Source organism: Vulpes lagopus, chromosome 8, assembly GCF_018345385.1.
Source record: "Vulpes lagopus strain Blue_001 chromosome 8, ASM1834538v1, whole genome shotgun sequence".
Lineage (NCBI taxonomy): Eukaryota > Metazoa > Chordata > Mammalia > Carnivora > Canidae > Vulpes > Vulpes lagopus.
In genome coordinates, this window is record NC_054831.1 from 130,772,757 (window position 1) to 130,794,056 (window position 21,300).

General features: G+C 61.7%; 2 protein-coding genes across 2 annotated transcripts; one reads left to right on the forward strand and one right to left on the reverse strand.

Annotated features, from left to right (window-relative positions):
• Positions 1–193: 193 nt before the first annotated feature.
• Positions 194–12,262, reverse strand: CLCNKA (chloride voltage-gated channel Ka). Its single transcript, XM_041767659.1, has 20 exons — positions 12,188–12,262; positions 11,466–11,572; positions 10,645–10,773; positions 9,718–9,846; positions 8,962–9,101; positions 8,560–8,637; positions 8,391–8,469; positions 7,728–7,853; positions 7,407–7,491; positions 7,217–7,318; positions 6,523–6,607; positions 6,077–6,250; positions 5,619–5,688; positions 5,338–5,448; positions 4,817–5,030; positions 3,807–3,940; positions 1,998–2,086; positions 1,771–1,854; positions 988–1,074; positions 194–642 (listed from the first exon to the last, which is right to left on the reverse strand). The coding sequence occupies exons 2-20, from the start codon at positions 11,563–11,565 to the stop codon at positions 595–597; spliced, it is 2,064 nt and encodes a 687-aa protein (XP_041623593.1). The 5' UTR covers positions 11,566–11,572; positions 12,188–12,262; the 3' UTR covers positions 194–594.
• Positions 12,263–15,904: 3,642 nt separating this feature from the next.
• On the forward strand, positions 15,905–19,779 carry HSPB7 (heat shock protein family B (small) member 7). Its single transcript, XM_041767660.1, has 3 exons — positions 15,905–16,202; positions 16,682–16,815; positions 18,064–19,779. Exons 1-3 carry the CDS (start codon positions 15,989–15,991, stop codon positions 18,241–18,243), a joined length of 528 nt encoding a protein of 175 aa, XP_041623594.1. The 5' UTR covers positions 15,905–15,988; the 3' UTR covers positions 18,244–19,779.
• Positions 19,780–21,300: the final 1,521 nt, after the last annotated feature.

Consider the following 21,300-nt stretch of genomic DNA (forward strand, 5'->3'; position numbering starts at 1 on the left):
TCCTTCCTATACGTGAGGACAAGCAGCGTAAGACCTGGTGGGGGGCCTGGTCTCCTACCCTGTCTCCCAGCCACGGAGGGGGCACAGGCCAGCCGTGGGAAGCCGGGTCCCAGGCCTGCGATGCCTACGTGGCCACCAGGGGGCCCCAAGAGCTCGCCCAGGGCCCGCACACATCGGTCCACACCCTCAGAGCTGAGAGAGGATCTACAGCTCCGGGAACCAGCTTTATTTTTCTCCGGAGCCTCTGGTTGGGAGTCCCACAGCCCTCACAGGGCATCTGTGCCCACCCTCGGTGACAGCCGTACACCAATGTCTTCACTGTGGACTTGGTGACTCTTCAATGAGCACCCAGTGTCCACTGGCTTTCTCCGGTCTCGCATCCTGCTCGGTCCAGGGTGGGATTTGTCCTTTGCGGGATGGAGCGCTTCGTGCCACCCAGGATGGAGCATGGTGAGCGCTGCCTGCTTCCCCGAGGAGGAGCTGAGCCGGGCTGGAGGGGAGGGGCTGTGGTGATGGGGGAGGAGGCGCAGGGTCCCTGCCCCATCTCCTTCACCAGGGCGGCCGGGCCACCCTGTTTCATCTTGCTGGGCTGGCTCACTTTGGGGCTGGCGGGTTTGTCAGGTTAGAAATTGCTTTCTTCAACTAGAACAGAGAAAGAGGGGTTTGGGCGAGGGAGGGTGTAGGGGAGGCTGAGAGTGGGGATTCCAGCATTGTCTGGCTGCCCTCAGGGTTGATTCGGGGGTAGATGTTAAAGCCAGGGCCTCCCCACTGCACAGATGGGATCATTTAGGCCCAGGGAATGGCGGGGCTGGCCAGGGGGCCACAAAACCACAGCCAGGCACTCTAGGCCAAAAAGTGGGGCTCGTCAGAATCCAAGGAGGCCTCTCTAAATTTGGATGGGAGGATACTGGTGTCCCCCCCAACACGGCCACCCCACCTGCTGAAGGATGGCTCCTCTGCCTGGCTCTGACCCTGGGGCCCTCGTACCTCCACCCAAGACACGGAGCCCACAGCTCTGCCCAGAGACGTCACAGGGAGGGACTGAAGGTTCAACAGCTCAAAGAGGTTGTGTGCCTGGAGGAGGAGTGGTCAGCAAACGTCAGAGGACGAGTGGTGCTCAGTCCACACCCCTGGTTTCAGTATCTCCCACGCCCAGGGCTGTGAGCCGAGGTGGAGGCTCCAGCCAGGGCTCTGTCCCCACGCCCCTGTCTTAGAGCCTGGGAAAGGGGCGGGGTGTAGTAACGGACCTGGGCCCGCAATGTCCTCTGCGGCCACCTGGGGTCTCCAGAGTCCACACGAGGGACCAATGGACAGGACCGGTTTCTTTAGGGAGATCATCGGGCTCCACAGAGGAGCTGAGGCCACCTGCACGGTCCTCAACCTGCTTGTGCCCCTCCCAACCCCATGTGCCAAAGCCCCTGTTGTGCAGGGTAGGGAGGGATCAGCATTCGGAGTGACCAGGTAATCTGCCCACATGGATCACACAGGGAGAATGTAGACCTGAAATTGAGACCCACATGGGCCCTCATATGCAAAAACATATTTTTAACTACTGTCTCTCTCCACCCAAGCTCTCCCTCCTCCCTAGTCTTTGCATCATCCCAAGATCCCTAGGAATGAGGGACAGAGAGGACAAGGACCACTCTGCTCATTCTACAGATGAGGATACAGACCCAGAGAGCCACAGGGTGCCAAGAAAGCTAGACCCTAAATCCCCCTCTTGGGCTCTTCCCCTTTATCCCACTGTCCTTGTCTGCCCGAACCCATTACCTGGTGCAGAGAGGTCTCCGGGGTCAGCTGCAGGGTCACTGGCTCCAGGGGACAGCCCCCTGCCAAGATGTCCTGGAGACACCGCTGGGGGTGGGGGAAGGATTATGGGGCCCTGGGCCAGCCTCTGCCTCCTCCAGGCTGTCCCTCTCAAACCACCCTTCCCCGAGGCGTCCCCCTCACTCCCCTGCTCACCACTCCCCATCCTGACACCCCACACGAGTATTCACCTGGTGTCCTGAAGCCCAGGAAGGTGACTCAGCCTGGAGTGCCTGCACCAAGTGGGCCCTTCCCACCGTGCCCACCAGGATCTGAGACTCTGCACAAGTGGAGAGGGAGAGAGCCACATTAGGAAGAAGACACATTTACTGGGCAGCGACTATGTGCCAAGAACCGTACCAGGCATTCCCATGTCCCTCAGGAACCTACAGCAGCCCTGTGGGTCGGGAGCTATTGCCGCGGATTTTACAGAAGAGGAAGCTGAGGCTCAGAGACACGGGGAGGTTAATCATCCTGCCCAAGGTCACTGAGCTTCTGGTGTGGAGGTGGGGTAATTGAGGGCGGCTGGGTAAGGCTGCCAGGGGGCCGAGAGGTCGCCTGCCCACCCTGATTCCCCATGCGGCAGAGTCTCAAGGCAGGAGCGGGTTTGGGACACTGCATGAAGACATCCATGCGTCAGGCCTGGGCTTTGCCCCTCATTTCCCACAAAAAAATTTCACATGCGTCTCAGCCCGGTGGAAGTGGCCCCGAAGGCCATCACGCTCTGAGGTCCTACTGTGGGCTGAGGGCTTGGCAAGCCTCACTCCGAGCTATCGCCGGAGTCGGCAGGTTTTGAGGGGGCAGCCTGGCATTTTTCCTTCTTGTCAGGTAAAATCAAAACCTCACAGCTAGACGTAGAGATGCTCTCCCGTTAAAAAACAACAACAACAATTTCTTGGTGAGCATCGGGGTCCCATAGCCTGGGCCTGTGCTGGTTGGGGAGCTCTTTGCTTCCTGTGGCTCTAAGGGTAGAAGCAGACTTTGTCTTAGAGGCCAATTTTGTCTTTGTTCCAGGAGGTCAAGCCTCTTGGAGGAGTCATCCATACGCAAATATTTCCAAAATGGCATATTTGGTGTATTCTGTGGGATAATGTTAACGGTATCCCAATCTGAGTGGGGAGAGGGCCTGGCATTTGGGATGAGAACCTCTGACAACTCCATGTTGGTCTCTATTTCCCAAGTGGGGAAACTGCGCTTCAGGGAGCTTACAGGGTTTGCCCACGGTTCTGCTGCTCATAAATGGCTTTATGGCCTCTTGAGGGGGAGGAGGTATGAGGGGTAACCCATACGGTTGGGCAGGTTGCTCACTGAACAAGGTAACTGCTCAAAGGATGAGTAGGACTCAAAATCCAGCTGTTCTATGCCTGCCAAGTGTGTACCTTGCACATGTGGGCTGACAGCGGCCCTGAGTGGACATGGCTGCCTCCCTCCACCCAAATCTTTCTTATTCTTACTGTACTTGTCCCAATGGAGAAATGAGGCTCTCGCTAGATAGTTCCCCGAGATTCAGCTTGTGTGTCCTTTCCACAAAAGCACCCATTCATTTTTCTTTAAAAAGACATTTTTCTCATGGCAACAGGGTTTCAGGAGATGTGAGTTAGCTGAGGAATGCTTGAAGGAGAGGCCCAGGTAAGGAGTCTTTCGACACCTCATGTTCCCATCATTTTACCCCCACTCCCAAGCACACCAGGCCTGGCTTCTAGAATTCCTAAAGCTACCCATGGAGTGCCTTACAAGCCTCCTCTCATCTCTTTTAAACACGTCGACCACCCCAAGTTAGGGAGGTCATTGTCTCCATTTTACCAGTGAGGAAACTGAGGCTCAGAAAGGTGAAATGACCTGCCCACAGGTGCACCGTTGCAGAGATAAGGTTCAGATGCAGGTGACTAGCAGGTCCAGTGCCCTGCTTCCCCCTTCCTGGACCTGACCCTCGAAGGCCAAAGACAAAGGTAGAGGGAATGTCCCCTCCCTACCCGTGCTCCCCCCTTCCTGCTGGGCACCTGTGCTCTCCACCAGGAAGAACTTGGCCATGTCTGTGGAGGTCACGATCCTGGCCACTTCCTCCAGCGGCGTGTCCTTGGCCAGCGTGGTGATGGTACGGTTCATGAAGTGCTCCACAATCACACGGTGGGAGCTGCAGGCAGACGGGTGCTCCCCTCAGGTCCTGGAGCGAGGGGATCTCCGGACCTCAGGATGAGGCAGGGGTACCTGGTGGGGCCAGTTCTTGGGTGTGGGCAGGCACTGAGAGAGTCCTAGGATGAGCAGCTCCTGGAACCCCAAGGTGGGGAGGAACTTGGGGACAGCTCACCCATGGCCTGGCTCTGGATTCCCAACCCCCGAACCCCTATCACCCCCAAGACCAGCTCCACTCCGGTCTGTTTTACTCAGCAGCCTTCCCTGGAGAGTTTTGTTTGAAGAAAAGTTTTATGGCAAAAGAGGAAAAGAAAGCTTTAAAGTTTGAAAATCACTGGATCCGCCACTCCCATTTTACAGATGGAGAAACTAAGGTGTGCACCAAGGTGACGGCTTGCACATGCTTGGAGCTGGGCCTGGGACCTGAGACTCTCAGAGCCTCTTAGTCCTGCTTCTCCTGGAGCAGGCGGCTCTCGTCCTGTCTGGCCAAGTGGGATTCCAGAGCCTGATTCCAGCCCCCAACGTCCCAGCAAGGACAGCAGAGCAGGAGTGGGAGAGAGGAGGGGACCTCCCAGATCTGGTGCTGACTCTGTGACGGGGGGCAAGGCGCGGCACCTCTCTGTGCCCCAGTGTCCAGCAAACAGGCAACAGCTGTCCTGTTGTGTAGACAGACTGATGACCAATGAGACACTGAGGCCCAGGGGGCCAAGCACTTGCCCAGGGGCATGCAGGGAGCTGGAGAGAGTGGAGACGACGTGGCTGTGTGCTGGCCCCTTCCAGGCCCCCCCCATGTCCAAGGTCCACCACAGTGCGGTTTTCTGCGGGGGGCAGGGAGGCCTTCACCCCCATCAGCCAGCACAACGTGGGCTCCTCTCACCTGATTTTTCGGCCTCGGATCCATGGAAGGTACGGCAGCTTCTTGACGATGATGGTGCCGTCGTAGAAGGAGGGCTGGCAGCTCTGGGCGATGGCGTTGGCCGCCAGCACGGCCATCAACACGGGCAGTGCGTGTACGATCTGGCCCGTCAGCTCGAAGGCCAGCAGCGCCGTGGAGATGGTGTGGGTCACGGCCCCCGAGAAGGCCGCAGCCCCTGCCAGGGGCAGAGCCAGGGTGGGTGGCTTAGGCCAGGGGCCAGCCTCACGCGGAGGGCAGGGGGCCTCACGCTGGGGGGACCTGTCCACTGCTGGAGGTGCCCTGGGGCCTGGGCTCGGGGAGGGGGCGCGTGTGAGGGACAGGATGGGAAACCAGGGACAAGACGGGAGCTGGAGGGAATAACGGGGGCTCAGGGGAGGGGGCTCGGGCAGGGGACTCATCGGGAGGCTCAGTGACCTCCCCGTGCTCTGCCCCTCAGCCCCCCAAAGTCTGCCCTCTCCGGGGGGCGGACCCAGCCCACTCACCTGCCAGGGCGTACCCCCCAGGCATGATGGGGTTGGTGACCCCTCCGGCCACGATGCCCTCGGGGAAGGCGAGAGCGAGGGCCTCCCCTATGAGGCGCCCGATGGCAGCTCCTGGCCACAGACAGGGGGAGGTGGGGGAGCCAGGCTGATGCGATCCCCACACCCCTCCGTTCCTGGGGACCAGCGTCAGTACCATCTGATGGGGTGGGGGGGAGGGAGAGAGCCAGGAGCCATGGCCCAGTAACCCTGATCATCGCAGACCCTGGGAACCCCAGACTCACCGAAGATGAATATGGGCATGAAGTACCCAGCGGGCATCGGGATGGTGGTGGCCAGAATCAGCATCCAGAACTGCGGGAGCGGCAGAGGTTAGAGGCAACTGGACGAGAGCGGCCGAGAGGGGGATGGCCAGGGGACGGGGCACTTGCCCAGGGAGGAGGCTGTCCAGGCCGGGCACTGACCCTGACAAAGAGCCTGCTGTGTGCCTGGCACCTCGCCAAGGGCTTTCCTTTCTTGCCTTTCAACCTTCCCTTTGAGGTAGGCACAGCGACTCTCCCATTTGAAAGATGAGGAAACCGAGGCTCGGAACCCCAGCCACTTGGCCCGGTCAGAGCTGGCCGGAGGCAGGTCAGGCAGCCTGGGTGGAAGGCCCGGGCGCCCACGCAATGGGAGGCACGGCTCCCCACCCCGTCCAAGGCCGGCCTCCACTCTGCACAACCCCGGGGGCCCCGGCACCCACCTTCATAACCAGAAAGAAGGCGAGGGTCCCAAAGATGGTGAAGCGCGGGTGGTACCATTCAAACCACAGGTTCTGGGGGTCAAGCTCCTGGGGCCAGGGCGGGGATGAGTTCCTGGTCATCAGCGCCCACGAGTGGTTGTCGAACAGTGAGTCCAGATGCTCTCTCATGGACAGCTGGTGCGGGGGACGGCCGGAACCCTGCAGCCTTCCTGCCACCCCGCACCCCGAGCCCGCCTCAAAGCCTCCTCTGCTACTTCCCTCCTTGGGAAGGGCTCTGACCCTCCGCCCCCTTCCCTCCTCCCCCCTGCCCGGGGCTGCAGTGTCCTCATCTGGAACGTGAGGATGCCCCACAGGCTTCGCCTTACAGATGAAGCGAGATGCCGGGCACAGTGTGGGTAACCGATGGGGGCTCCCCACTCCCGCCGCCCCAGCCCAGCGCCCCTTACCCGAGAGGCCAGGAATCGGCCCACGCCAGGGGGGTAGGTGATGGAGGCCAGAACCAAGGCCGCCAGGGCTGAATACAGAGGTTTGCTGTGGGGCGGGGGGTGGAGGGTAAGCTCCGGACCAGCCCTCTTCTTCCCCCACCCCATGGAGGGGGCACCGGGCAGGAGCAGGCCCCCCAACACCAAGGGCCTCACTGAGGCAGAAACCGGAGGGGGGGGGACACAGGCCAGCCCCCCTCCCTGCCCAGGGGAAGAAGCCTGTGGGGGGTCAGCCCGCCCCCCCCCCAACCCGGCTGATTGGAGAGTTGGGGACGGAGCCCCGGCAGGCCATGGGGAGCCATGCATGGCGGCCTGGGCAGATGCCAATGGCAGGGGGCAGGCAAAGTTTGGGGAGGAGCAGGGCTCGATTAGGGCTGCAGGGTGTGTGGGAGAGTAGGGCTTCGTGCAGGCTGCAAGCCTGCAACGGAGGACTCGGGGATTGGGGAGCACATGGAGGGGCTGGTAGCTCCACAAGCTGGGGGGCAGTGATTGTGGAGTGTTAGGGGGTGTAAGGGCTTCATGAGTGGGGTGTGGACTAGGAAGGCTCAGGGGGCTCCGCAGGAGGATGACAGTGCAGTCAGAGAGTGGGAGCTGTGGGCTCAGGAGGCTGGGGGGGTCGTCCTCCCTGAGAGGTCCCCAGTCCCTGCCCAGAGCCCACCTGGTAGCCAGCAGCTTGGAGGTGACCCGGTTGGTCTTGACAAAACCAAGGAATGTTCTCTGACAGAAGAGGTAAGCGCAGCTCAGGATACCACAGATGGCCCTGCGGAGGGAGGGTGAGTCCAGAGCCCGTCCGAGGAACCAGAGCGGCCCCCAGCTGGGCTTCCAAGGGGCCCAAGGCGCTCACTCACCCCAATGCCACAAAAAAGAAGATCTCTGGCAGGTCAAAGGGGACATCCACCCTGAAATTGGTCTTGTAGAGGGAGGTGATGGTCTCTGGGGAAGGAGGGCAATGGTCAGGGCCCGCGGCCCGACCCCGGCCAAACCCAAGTCCCAGACTTAACAAGCAGGAGTGTGGAGGGGGTGCTAAGTTCTGCCCCGAATACACTTACCTGGCATTCAAGGCCCCAACAACCAGCCCTTGTCGCCTTGTTCCCTTCTGCCCCCCTGTACTCTCGGGGCCCCTGCCCTTCCACGCCCAGTACGGGTCAGGTGGTCTGCGGGGGACGCACCCTGCTCACTGTTGAAGACGGCCAGGAGGCGGAACATGAAGGCCCCGCAGGTGGCAGCGAAGAAGCCCCTCCAGTAATCCCAGACGGAGAAGTGGGAAGACATGACCTCAATGCTGAACAGGACGCCTGAAGGCGATGCGGAGCTTAGACCGAGCCCCACTCCATCCATCCCTGCGCCCTCCCCTCCGGTCCTGTTCCCCTACAGCCCTGCACAGACGGGGCTACCCCCACCCCTTTTTGGGCCTGAGCGGAGTGAGGGAGGGCAGGCAGGAGCCCAGAGAGCACACCTGGATGTGCCCTCCTGGGCCATCTCAATCCCTCCAGCAGCCCCGTGGCGGGGGCCAATTATCCCCATTTCACAGACAAGGAGACGAGGCTCAGAGAGCTGAACTCACTGGGCCAGGGTGACACGGGGGAGCTGGACCTCAACCCCAAGTCTGCCTGATGTAACCCGGAGGCGTCCTGACACCCACCTCCACCCCACCCTGGGGTGGCTGTGCCCTCAAAGGACTTGCAGGAAGAACCGAGACCTGAATTAGCGCCCGCCCCTCCTCCAGGGCTCTCAGCTGGACAAAGGAATGAGTGGGGCGATCCGCAGGCCAGGGGGCAGGAGGGGCGTGGGGGCCCCGCGGTGCAAGGGAGGGGCGGGAGGCAGGGTCTCACCACTGAAGGGTGCTGCAAACACCGTGGCCACGCCCACCGCTGCCGCTGCCACCAGCATCTCGTTCTGCTTACTCTTGTTCTGGGGGGATCCCGAGTCTGGGGCTCAGAGTCAACCCCCACCCTTCCCTCCCTCTCGTTCCTCCAAGGGGGGGCCCTCTGTCCCCATTACCTCAGACTCCCCAATCGTCTTGATGTGCACACGGCCCAGGTAGGCAGCGATCATCACAGACAGGTGCACGAAGGGGCCCTGCCAGGGGAGGTGTGGGCACAGGGCACAGGACTCACCTCTGGTCGGGAGTCAGAGCCCGTGCTCCCCCCTTTGGGGCCCAGGGCTGGGGGGTGTGCAGAGGGATCCTCATCCAGACCTACACGGCTGCTCATGGCTCCCTTGCCCTCCGTCTCCCCAGCTCTCTCGTCACACTCTGGGGACCCAGCCTGCCTCGTCCCCAGGTCTGAACCCCTGAAGGCAGGCACTGGCCTGAGTCTTCCCCAGTGACTCAGCTTCTGTGGGGCCGGGGGAGAAGGCAGAGAGGGCAGGGCGGGGTGGGGGTGCTCTCGCCTCTGCCCATACCACTTTGCCCAGGAAGATGGTGCTGCCCGTGGCCAGGGTGCAGGTGAGGCCCGCCACCTTGGCCCCGAAATTCTTGATATCCAGGTAGTCCTCCAACACCACGCCTGACAGGATAGTCTTCAGCTCTGGGATTCCGGAACCTTGGCAGGGGATGCGCAGGGAGAAGAGCAGGGACAGTGCCTAGATTAAACTCTTAACATTTCACCCTGCCCAAAATGTTTCGCATCATGATCGTGTCAGGCCCTCCAAACCCTGAGTTAGGGTACGTGATCTCATTTGCACATGGGGCAGCTGAGGGTCAGAGAGGGGACAGGAGCTGCCTGTGTCATTCCAGCTGAGCCCATGGTATAGCTGGGGGGCTATGGCACAATGGGGGGAAGCCGGGGTAGGATCTCAGGCCACCCCTGGATGCACCCCTGGAGCTCCCCAGTGCTGGCCTGGAGCTGGAGGCAGAGCTGAGAGGCCTGGGGGAGCTGAGTGCCCCCGGGAACCCCTCCCTGGATAGCCTGTCACCAATGCTCCCTGTCGCGGCCCAGAGGCACCCTCGCAAAGGAAGTAGGGCCAGCAGTGACCCAAGAGTCAAGACCTGGCTTTCTCACGGTGTGACTCTGGGGCAAGCAGCGTGACTCTTCTGAGGCTGGCTTCTCTGACTGTGAAATGGGGTCACTGCTTCCTGCCTCCCCCCAGAAGCCCAGAGGGATATGAAAAGGCTCTGGCACCAGGCACCGCGGTTGGGCACCACGACAAATGGCTCACCTCCGGAGAAGGGTGTGATGCTCTGGGAGAAGCCGGAGGAGAAGGAGACCAGGGCCACAGGGTACACGGTCCAGGAGAGATACCGGAGCAGGTGGCTGTCCCCAATCTCCCGGTATAGCCACTTGTGTGCTGGGGACACCAGGGAGTCAGGGAGCCGTCATAGGCTCTGCGGCCCTCAGGTGTCCACTGACCAGGAAATGGAGGCTCAAAGAGGGGAGGCCCAGGGCCACCCCGCAAGTGGCAGATGCCCAGATGGAGGCAGGAATAGGACCCTGGATCCAGATCCTGCGGCTGCCACTACCTACTGGATGACTTTGCGCATGTGACTTAACCTCTATGAGCCTGTTTCCTCATCTGTCCAATAGGCTAGTGGTGGGACCTCCTCACAGGGTCTTTGTGAGAAAGCCCTCAAATGATGTCCGGGGCATGGTGCGCAGCAGGTCCTCCTGATGGCACCTGAGCAAGTCTACCGGGGGAGTGTTAGAACCTTCCTGCCCCGTGCCCCCCATTCCCGGGAGATCTCAGGGTGGAGAGAGCTCGCTGAAGCATGGGAAAAGGAAGTTCTGTGTCTGGGGGTCTAAGCAAGTGCCCTCCCCCCGAGTTACTGAGCTGAGAGCAAGGAGGGAGGCGGGAGAAGGAACAGGGGCAGCAGGAAGAGGTAGGCACAGAGCTCAGAGGAAGAAGGGCTCTTGGGAACATTCAGGTCTCTCTTGTTCATTGTGCTGATGAGGAAAGGTTCAGGTTCAGGCGCAGGAGCCTCTCCAGGACGACACAGCAAGCCAAGAGCAAAGCCTGGACCAGCCCCAGGCCTCCTCCCTACCCCGAGCCCTCCTCCACCCGCGATGCACCTGGCGGCCCATGTGGCATCCCGAGAGCGTGCGTGAGACTCTGTGTCCAGAGCAGGTGTGCGTGTCAGGGAGGGGTTACCTCGGACCACACGCCCGATAGCGAAGTTCATGGTGTAGCTGATCAGAGCCATGAGCACCCCGAGGGTCATCAGGAAGTACCAGTCCTCCCCAACTCGGAACAGCTTCTGCTTCAGCCACTCCAGGCCACCTGAGGGCAGGGACACTGGGTCACAGCCCAGGGCTGGGGACGGTGCATGGACAGCCCCTTCCCCGGAGGCCTGCTCAGGCCCCAGTGTGGGCCTATGGCCATGGGGTCAGGTCCAGGGCAGCTGAGAAGGGGCTCTGCGCAGGAGGGGCGAAGCAGGAGTCGTGGCAAGTGAAGGTGACTTCACTTCATAGGTTCAGGAACCTATGGGTCCTGCTAGGGGACCTTTGACCTGTGCACCCTCCCCACCCCACTCTGCACTGAAGGCTCATGGAAGATTGAACTGGCCGGCTGGGGAGGGGGAGGGTGTGCTGTGAGCTACAGCTTCCTCCAGCATCTCCGCAGGGCACAGCTTCGAGAACAGGAGTCTAGCAGGACCCCTCCTTGTCTCCAGACCTGTGGGCCTATCCTACAGGCCGTGCTGGTCAGGCCAGGCTGTACCCACTGGGCCCCTGAGCAAGGCCCCTAGCACAGCCATCAGGCTTTGGGGCTACTTTCCCCAAAGGCAGAGAGCAGACATCTAGACCCACAGGCCGATGGACAGGCAGACAGGTCCCTTCCCTCCCTGCCACCCGGAGATGGTGGGCACATGGAGGCAGGGCAGCTCTCGGGTTTCAAGGCGGGTGAGGGAGGTGGGGTCCGGGTAGGGGTGATGTCTTGAGGGGTCTTCCATGGGGAGAGGACCTAGCTCTCACCTCGAATGCTTCGGCGGACGCGGGGACACGGGCCCCATAGCTCCCGAAGACTCACGGGGCTCCCCGAGGAGCCCTCACGCAGCCCCACCAGCTCTTCCATGGGGTCCCTGAGCGGACAGACAGACAGACCCTTGGTAAGCTGCTCCAATGCCCTTAGTCTGCCACATGGCCCTCCCCACACTGCTACTTCCCACATAAACAGAGGTGTTTTCCTGAGTGCAGATGTGTGTGGAGTTATCAGGAGCGGACATAGGTCCGATGCGTCCTCATCACTAAGGGGGTGTCACTGAGTGTGCGCATATGTGTGTTAGGGTGCAGGGTGGGGGCCGGGGTTCCTGTGTCCTCTGTGTCCAGTAGCAGATCGATCAGGACAGGATCCCAAGCCTCAGAACTCACTTCCCCCTGCTGTGGACACCACTTCCTATCCTCCTGGCACACTTGGCTGCTTCCACTGCTCAGAGCAATCCCCTTGCCCCTCAGAGTCCCTCACACTGCAGGGTCCCCATGAACTGCTCTGACTCCCCATTTGCACCCCTGTGCCCCCTCTCCTCTGCTCAGGCCACAGAGGCAGGTGTACAGCAGACCCAGGAGAACAGCCCATGAGGGCTATAACGAGGTGCTGGCTCCCAGCCCCCCCAGCCTCCTGCCCCTGTCCTGCCTGCCCTGGTGCTGGCAGGTTCCACCCAAATCCAGGCCCGGCTCCACACCCGGCAGCCCCTCACCTCTGTCCGTCGGCCCTGCTGTGGCTCCAGCCGGCCCTCCTCTAACAGACGCCTCTGCCAGCAGCCCAGGTGCACCTGAATAGGTATGTGCTCCACCAATCAGCATCCCGGGGGGGCCCCCCTCCCCGCCCTGCCGGGGTTTACCCTGGCCATTAAGAATGTCCTTGACAAACCAACCAGAACTGCCCAGGCCGGTTGAGCCATGCAGGCCAGAACAGCCAAGGGGGACCAGGAGCCGGAGCTCCCCAGAACCCAGGGGAGCCCCGCAGAGGGTGGCACTCAACCACGCCGCAGGGTGGGGACATGGGAGGGAGAGGCTCCTGCACATGGCAGGGGTCATCCACGGGGGCTGAGTATCACGGCCCTGGATTCTCAGAGCTGGACATGGAAGGGGTCTGAAAAAGCAGAAAAGGGAGAGACACACAGAGAGAGGCAGAGACACAGGCAGAGGGAGAAGCAGGCTCCCTGGAGGGAGCCCGATTGGGCCTCGATCCCAGGACCCCGGGATCACGACCTGAACCAAAAGCAGACGCTCAACTACTGAGCTACCCAGGCGTCCCGTTATTATCCCATTTTAAAGAAACTAGAGTCCCCGAAGGGTTTGCCAGACTCCAGAGCCTGCGCACTGCTGCACTGCCCATCTTGCTCAGAGGTGGGGAGGGGACCGATGAGCTGGAGCAGGGGCAGTAATTTGGGGCCTGGGGAGGAACTTGATCTCAACCCTCATGGCCATCCCCCCAAGTCTCAGAGAACTACCTCTCAAACCAGGGCGCTTCTGAGTAAATGCCACAGACAGCCCGCCCCAGCAGAGGGTAGGAGTGAGGGCATGAGGGTGAGGGAGCACGCACAGGTTATGTGCCAGCCACACGCCAGGCCCTTTGTATCTGCAACACAGTTCACCCTCCCACCCCATCCTCCTTGTGAGTCAAGGGTAGGATCACCATTGGGCAGGTGACAGAGGGTCAGAGAGGTATATTGACTGACCTAAAGTCACACAGAAGAGGCTGGACCCATACCTAGACTGTCTGGCTATTCCCCTCCCCAGAGCTCCTACCGGCCCTGTGGCTTTAATCAGTCAGGACAAGGGTTTGGGCACAAAGCAGATGATTTGGGTCTGATGTCACTTTTGGAAAGATTTGGGATAACTGTGCTCTCTCCCTCCCCCCAGACAAAGCTCCTCTCTGAAAATCATGACGGCCCTTCAGTGGCTTGTTAAAATCCTGGGACCCCGAGCCACTCTCTGACCCTCGATGCCCAGCCAGGTCCATCCAAAATAGGCGCATGTGTGTATGCAGTAGGAGGCGGGGCGGGGCCCACTGTCGCCTTGCCACCCCAACCTGGTGACCGTGTACAGTAACAGGATAACTGTTGACATCCCAAACCCCAGCCTCTGGCTCCAGGCAGCTGTAGGCTACAGTCCCACAGCCAGCATCAGCTGGCCGGCTGCTGCTGGATGTCCACACCCTCACTCCCAGCCCTGGGAGCACCAGGGAGTCATGGCTCCTCATCGGTCATTCATCATGACTCCCCCAGAGCCTAGAACGGTGCCCCCCACATAGTAAGTGTTCAGTAAATATCTGCTGAATGATGGGCAGTTTCCAAACACGGGCCTGTGGGCCGGCTGTGTGGGGAGCTGAGGCAAACAGATACTTAGTCCCTTCCCAAGATCCCAAATCAGAATCTTGGGATGCAGAGGGATGAGTCTGCATTTGTTAAAAGATCCCCCAGGTGACTGGGATGCCCTGGCAGGTTTGAGATTCAAGGCAGTGGATCATCCCTGTGATCTGGAGGGAGAGCATGCCCAGAGACAGGGGGATGGCCCTGATGACCTTTGGAGGTCCTTCCTGGCCACTGAGGTCAGTAGATCCAGTACATTTATGGGCGATGCCTCAGGGATAGGAGGAAGGGGAGGAGGAACGGTGGGCGGGGGTGGGTAACGGGATCTGACGTCCAGGAGCAGTGACTCAGGCCCTCAGCACCATGACACTGTGTCTGCATTTAGCCACTGGCTCCTGTTTCCCTGGCGGGCGGGAGGCCTCATGGCCCCCCACCCCGCCCCTACCCTCTTTCCATCTTGCCTCATGCTGGTAACTTCCTGGCAGCCCTACTGGAACCCCTTGGCCAAGATGGGTGACACGGGCCCAGCAAGAACCTCCACCAGAATGACAGACCCCTCTTGCTCCGGTGACCACTCAGCTCCTGCCCCCACCCCACAGTCCACGGGCACCAGTAATTACCCCTAGATGGAGCCCACCCCCCGAGGGTGGTGTTCTGTGGGAGGCAGAGAAAAGAAAAACAGTCCCCACCTTCAGAAGCCTCTAATCTAATGGGGGGATGGGCGGACCCCTACACCAGGGGGAGTCACTCCAATCGGATGGGGGAGTGAGGACATGGCAGAGAAGTCACAGACCCAGGAAGACCATGTCACAGTGCCAGGTGCTGGGGTGGGCATACGGGCTGGAGCCCCTGTGTGGCTGCAGCAATCACGGAGGTCTCCGTGGTGGAAGAGGAATCAGCCGGTCTGGGCAGGAAAGGCAGGATTTGGAGAGAACAAAAACCCCACCGCCCATGGCACCCAGCCTCCGGGAGGGCTTTGAATCAGACCTACGGGGTCCCAATCCCAGCTCCCCCACTTACCCATGTGCAAGCCCCCCCCTCTCGGTGAGGCTCCACTTCCCTGCCTGTAAAATGGGAACAACACCTCTTTTCCCAGAGGTGTGTGGGGACGGGATGGGCCGGGCTGCAAAGCTCACAGCCAGGAGGCGCTCCGGAGGTCGGAGCTGGACTAGCGGCCCGGGGAGATCTCCTTTACCTCTCGCTGAATCCCGTGGCCACAGCCCCTGAGCACCTCCATTGGGCTGGAGGTCACACAGACAGTCCCCAGCAACGTAACCTTCTAGACTTTTAAGGACAATTATCAAATGATCTGCTGTCCTCCCCTGAGTCCTGACCCCACTCCCACCCTGGCCAAGGGCCGCCAGCATCCTCCTCTGGGGCCCCCAAATGTCCTGAGCGTGGGGTGAGGGCGAGCACGGAATCTGGGTCCCCGTGGGAGCGGGCAGGGGGACAGCTGCACATTCTACCCCCCCCCCAGGGTTGTCTCCGTCTTTCCTAAGAGATGGGGGTAAACATTATCTGCCCTGAGGGAAGGAGTCTCTCACCTCACGCAGGGGTCCAAGGGGTGGGGATCCTCCACCCTCCCCTACCTCCTGACCTTGGGTCTCCTGCTGTCCCCCGGGGCCAGGGGCTTGGACCCCCGCCAACCTGACTGCCCGCCACCTAGATTCCCTCTTACCAGGACTGGAACTTTGGGGGAGAGGGGACAGGAAACAGAAAACCCTATCCTCAAGAAGCTTGCAGTCTGATGGGGGAGGCACAGTCCTTAGAGAGCCCCAGGCTGATGGGGGAGGCAGAGGCACCACACACACACACACACACACACACACACACACACACACACACACACACGGGGTCCTGGGGCAGGCACGGGGTCTGAGTGCTGGGGGACAGGCTGCGGAGGCCCCGCGCTGGAGTTATCGGCCTGGAATGCTGGGCTGTGAGCTCAGCCGCCGCGTGTGCTGGACTGTCAGCAGGGCCGCCTCACCGGAGAGGATTTCCAGCCCCCTCCCGGCCCAGGCGAGGCCTAAATTTAGCTAGGAGACAAGGGGCTGGCCCCGAGCCCGGGACGTCGGGCCTTATAAAGCGCCGGCAATCGGGGCCCGGCACGCTCCCCGGAGCCTGCTGCCCACACCCTCTCCTGTCCCCCTGCCCCCTGGCCAGGGCCCGGCCGCCCGCCCGTGGATGAGCCACAGAACCTCCTCCACCTTCAGAGCGGAGAGAAGCTTCCACTCCTCCTCCTCCTCATCCTCGTCCTCATCCTCGTCCTCGTCCTCGTCCTCCTCCGCCTCCCGAGCCCTCCCTGCCCAGGACCCGCCCATGGAGAAAGCCCTGAGCATGTTTTCCGAGGATTTTGGCAGCTTCATGCGGCCCCACTCGGAGCCCCTGGCCTTCCCAGGCAAGTTGTCAGGGCTCTGAGGGGAGACGTACAGGTAGGGGACACCTGCTCCGGGGCCCCCCTGCACGTGGCTGCCCAGCTGCACGACCGTAGCCGTGTGCGGCCACCAGAACAGATGCGGCCACAGAGACAGATGTGGCCACAAGAACAGGCTGGCCTCCAGGGAACGGTTGTGACCCAGGGGGCCAGCTATGATGCCAAAGGCCACACAGGGGCCGTGGCCAGGTCCTCGCTGGAGCCCTGGAGGACTGGATGGGGAGGGAGGCACCCCACCCACCCCACCCCACCCCACCCCACCCCGCCTCCGGGCCTGCATCACTCATCTCACCTGTGCTGGGTCAGGCCCCATCCCTGTCCCCCGTCGCGGGAAAGGTGGGCTGCAGGAGGTGAGGTGAGGGCGAGGGCAGGGCCCCAGAGGAGCCTGAAACCCGGGCTCTAGATGCAGGTCTGCCCAGCGCTGAGCTCAGCCTTCCCCACAGCCCGTCCCGGGGGGCCGGGCAACATCAAGACCCTCGGGGACGCCTATGAGTTTGCAGTGGACGTGAGTGACTTCTCACCTGAAGACATCATTGTCACCACCTCCAACAACCACATCGAGGTGCGGGCTGAGAAGGTGAGCCTGCGCACCCTGCCTGGACCCGGTTCCACCCCGTACCCTCTGCCCACATCCCCACTCCTATGCACCATGCTGAGACCCCAGACCCTGACTCTTGCCCCCCCAACCTCCCAGGGCAATCTGGAGACCTTGCTCCTATTACAGAGGGACACTGTCCCCTTCTCCCTGCCCCACGGCACTGAGATCCTTTCTCCGGGAGCTAAGGGCAGCTGTGGGAGCCTCAGGGAAAGGGAAAGGGGTGGGGGGACGCAGGCAGAGAGCACCTGAGGAGGTGAGGTGAGGTGAGGGGCAGGCTGAGAGGATGGGGATGGAAGCTGAGTGGGGATAGCGTTCCTGGCAGGCATGTGGGTCCATGGGGCGCTCACCTGGAAAGCTGGGGAAAGAGCTCCCCCAAGTTACACCCTTCAAGCCCATCTTCCCTCCTCCACCCAGAGGTTCAGCCCCCATCGTGGGATCCTTGAACCCCACCCGAAGCCAGGCAGGGGCCCTGCGGGCCAAGATCAGACACAGTCCAGACCACACACTCCCTCCACTCACGGGTCTCAGGGTCACTGGGTCACTGGGGTCCCTGAGCACCGACTGCCAGGAGGCCTCTACTGGGGAGGCCTGGCCTGAACAGGGGTGCTGTCCCCAGAGGGCCACGGCCACAGCTGCCCGTCAGGGAGGGTCTGTCCAAGGCTCCCTCCAGACCCTCCCTGGCCTGGCTTTCTCTCCCGAACACGGGAGGCTGGATACCCCCGATACCTCTGCCAGGGAAGCCCAGGACTGTGGGCACCAGAACCAGTGGGCAGCACGTGCCAGCCCTGCAACCCCCGCCAGTGACTCAGCCACCAGGCTCCTCCGGACACCGTGTGCTGCCCAAGCCACAGGGGAGGGGCTGCCCGTCCAGCCCACGCGGTGGACATTGGATGTGCCTGGGCACTCAAGAGGGCACGGCCCTGCTCCATGCTGCCTTCTCTCTGTTGCTCCGGAGCTCCTGATTCTGCCAAGGAGCCCCTCCTTCTCTGAGCAGCCCCACCCAGCCCCCTGCCTACCCCTCAGAAGCACTGGAGCTCCCCCGGGCACTTCTATAGCTGTCCCGGCCGCGGCCACCCTGGCCAGCCCCTCTGCACCTGCACCTAGAACCCCCTGGCCCTGGCATGTAGGGGCCTGGCTGGGGTAAGATTAGGAAGAAAGGGCGGTGGCCTGACAGGAGCTGGACAGGGGTGGGGAGCATCATGCCTTGACCCGTCACCCCTTCCCCAGCTGGCAGCTGACGGCACAGTTATGAACACCTTCGCTCACAAGTGCCAGCTGCCCGAGGACGTGGACCCCACTTCGGTGACCTCTGCCCTGAGGGAGGATGGCAGCCTCACCATCCGGGCCCGGCGCCACCCGCACACGGAGCACGTCCAGCAGACCTTCAGGACAGAGATTAAAATCTGAGGGCCTCCCCCTCCCCGTCCCCTCCCACTCCCCCTAGACTCCCCCACTGGCGTGCCAGAGAAGTTTCCTCACCCTCATGACAGCTTGCAGGACATCTCAGCTCAAATTCCAGGCCCTGAGGTTGGTTATCCCCCTAAACTGAGGCCTCCTGCTCTCCAGGGCAGGCTGGGGATCCTTTTGCCTCACCTGTGGCCCCCAGATTCTAGATTCTCTTTCACTTAATCCTGAATAAAGGGATTGAGATAGGAAAGGGAGTTCCCGGAGAACCCACTTTGGGGAAAGGAACTGGGGCAAGGAAATAATCTGCAGGACAGACAGATGGACAAATCCTCTGTTTTCTGGAGTCTTTGCAGGGCAGGGGCAGAGGGGACAGGGACCTGGGACTCCCTTGGCCAAGGGGAGCAGGGGAGACAGAGGCAGATATTAGGCGCTGATCCAAGCGGGACAGAGAAGTCAGAGAGGACAGCCACGGTGGGAAGTGTCCCCTCTGCCACTCCCCGAGCCCCGGGCCAGCTGCCAGGCCACCTGCCTACCTGGTGCCCCCCCCACCAGCTGTGCCAGGGCAGGGCCACACAACGTCTGTATATAGATGGGGTTTTTCCAATAGAGCTGCTTTGTGATAAATGGTACAACACTCCTGCTCTCTGGTACGTGCTTGTGCCCTTAGGCTAGGCCCAGCCGGGGGTGGGGCCGGTGCCTCCTCACACCCAGACACCTGGGCTCCCGGGCTGCCCCCACTGCAGACAGGTCATCCAGCTGGGGTGGGAGAGACAGCACGGATGGGGCCTTGAGCCTTCAAGCTTGGACCCTAGCTTCTCCTCACCCTTCCCCTGCACCAGTCACCTCTCCCACCCTTCCCCCTCTTTAATCAATGAATCTATAGGCTGGGTGTGTGTATAGTACACAAATGTGCACATTGCCATGTCCTTCAAGTACTGAGGATTACTGTTAGTTGAGGCTGAATTCAGAGTACCCTAAAATTAGATTTTTTTTTTTATTACTGGGGAAACTGAGTCTCTGAGCTGTTGAATGCCAGGCTCACTCATTAAAGGTTGGATTTGAACCCAGGCCTTGAAAGCTGCTCTCAAACTGCCTCCACCCTTCCCAGCACTGGAGAGTAGTTCCCCTCATTCTGCCTCTCATGGCCTGTGCACCCTGCCCCACACCTTCCTGCTGGAGGGTGCCTGGATCATAGGGAGAGCCCCCGACCCAGTTCCCTCCTAGTCTCCAGCCCAGGGCAGGGACCTCAGGTCAGCCTTCATCTGGGGAAACCCCAGATACCCCCGGTGACACTGGCTCCATCTCCAACCTACAGAAGGAGGGGTGGGAGTAGGGGTGGTTCACAGTGGTTGAGGCCCCCTGGGGCAAGAAGCCGGGCCTGCTTCTTCCTTCTGCACCTTTTGGGTCGGTGTTCCATAGGGCGGCCTCTCACCCCTGCCATTCTGGGGCTCTTAGGGGATGGCTGGGGGGTGGAAGGGAACACGGGAGGACCATACCATTGTACGCTGCACACACAATAAACCACGGAATCACAGACCTCGGGAGATCACCTGTCTGAAGTTCTCAACCTTGGGATGGGGCTGGAGGCTGCCAGGGGAAGAAACCCCAGAATAAACTGACCCGCCTTCCTTGAGATCTGGGGCGAGGAGTGGCAGCTCAAGGACCTCACAGAAAGGCGGGTGTCCCCTGGCCTCCTCCTCGGAATCCCGGAGTTATTTCCCTGCAGGATTACTGCACTGGCGGGCCGGGGACAGCAAAGGGGACAGCAAAGGGGGGCCACCTGCACCGCAGCGTCGCCTTCCCTCCTGGAGCCCGCCTTGTGCCAGGTGGCCCCTGGGGACCAGACCGGCTGGGCGGCGGGACCCGGGGCCGGGGCAGGGCTGCTTGGGGGAGTCTGGGTGCTCCCTGGAGGCCCCGCCGCACCCCCCCAGGCGCCGCTGAAACCGGAGTGCCTGGCTCCCCGGTGCAGCTCGGGCCGCGGGGGAGGCGGGAGGAGAAGAGGGGGCGCGGTATTTCCAGCCTCCGTGACTCACTGATTCCACTGCGCTATTTGCAGCCCCGAAACTCCGCGGCCGGGGCTGGGGGTGGAGCCGCGCCTGCCTCCCGCTCCCCCGACCTCCACCCAGGGGCAGGCTCCCCGCGGCTTCACGACCCAGCGAGGCCCCCCCTGGGGCGCGAGGGGGGCTCCCCCGACGGGGCCAGTGACCCCGCTCCCCCCCCAGGCCCCCGCGGCCTCTCCCCAGACCCAGGTTTTGGGAGATGAAGATTCCGCAGGCACAGAGCAGAAGCCCGTCGGGGAGGTGGAGGGCCCTCCCCTCCCAGCAAGGTGACCCTGCGGCAGGGGGGGCGGGGGAGGGGGCCGGCAGCCCTCGGTCATCGGCTCCGCCCCGCCCCCCGGGCGCCTGGGCTGGCCTCCGCGCCTCGTCTCCCCCACCCCCACTCCCCGGCCCCCCACCCTTTCCAGGCTAAATATAGGCCTGGCTGCAGGCCCTGCGCCCCACCCCCACCCCAGGAATAATTTTAGCAGCCCCATTCATTGAGCGCCTAGCGTGTGCCGGGCCTACTGCTCAGCCCGCAGCAATCCGCCAGGTAGGCACCCAGGAGGTTCAGAGAGGTCAAGCAACTGGCCCAAGGTCACCCAGCTTGGAAGTGGCAATGGTTGGGATTTGAATCTTTGTCTATGGCTCTAGAAGTCCTCTGCTGGGTCTAGGAAGCCCAAATCAGTCCCCCCGCACCCCCCCCAACACGCACATGACACCACCCCAGGGTTAAGTCAGCTCCCCTGGCCCTATCCGGGCATCCTGTGCAGGGAAGGCAGACTTGTACATCTTATAGTTTTGGGAGTGGACCTGGTAGGAAGGCAGGAGAGGCTGAAAAGATGCAGCCTTCCAAGGCTGGAGACCTGTGACCTGTGAAAAAGTCCAGGTCGGGTGCTGCCAGAGACCCGGAAGGGCGCCAGGGACCTAGAAGGTTTCCTCACATTCAGGCCCAAACCACCTCCTCCAGAAAGCCTTCTAGACCTGCCAGCTCAGGGGCACAGACAAGTCCAAAGAAGCC

What these genes read in the sequence shown, in the direction of transcription:
- CLCNKA (XM_041767659.1), bottom strand. Translation starts at nt 11,565, where the DNA reads ATGGAAGAGCTGGTGGGGCTGCGTGAGGGCTCCTCGGGGAGCCCCGTG. An exon ending in CGTCTTCAACAGTGAGCAGG is followed by an intron (nt 7,492 to 7,727) that starts GTGCGTCCCCCG and finishes CTCCTTCCCCAG; the next exon opens with AGACCATCACCTCCCTCTAC. An exon ending in TGGGGGGTACGCCCTGGCAG is followed by an intron (nt 5,031 to 5,337) that starts GTGAGTGGGCTG and finishes TGCCCCTGGCAG; the next exon opens with GGGCTGCGGCCTTCTCGGGG.
- HSPB7 (XM_041767660.1), top strand. Translation starts at nt 15,989, where the DNA reads ATGAGCCACAGAACCTCCTCCACCTTCAGAGCGGAGAGAAGCTTCCAC. An exon ending in GGAGCCCCTGGCCTTCCCAG is followed by an intron (nt 16,203 to 16,681) that starts GCAAGTTGTCAG and finishes CCTTCCCCACAG; the next exon opens with CCCGTCCCGGGGGGCCGGGC. An exon ending in TCGAGGTGCGGGCTGAGAAG is followed by an intron (nt 16,816 to 18,063) that starts GTGAGCCTGCGC and finishes CCCCTTCCCCAG; the next exon opens with CTGGCAGCTGACGGCACAGT.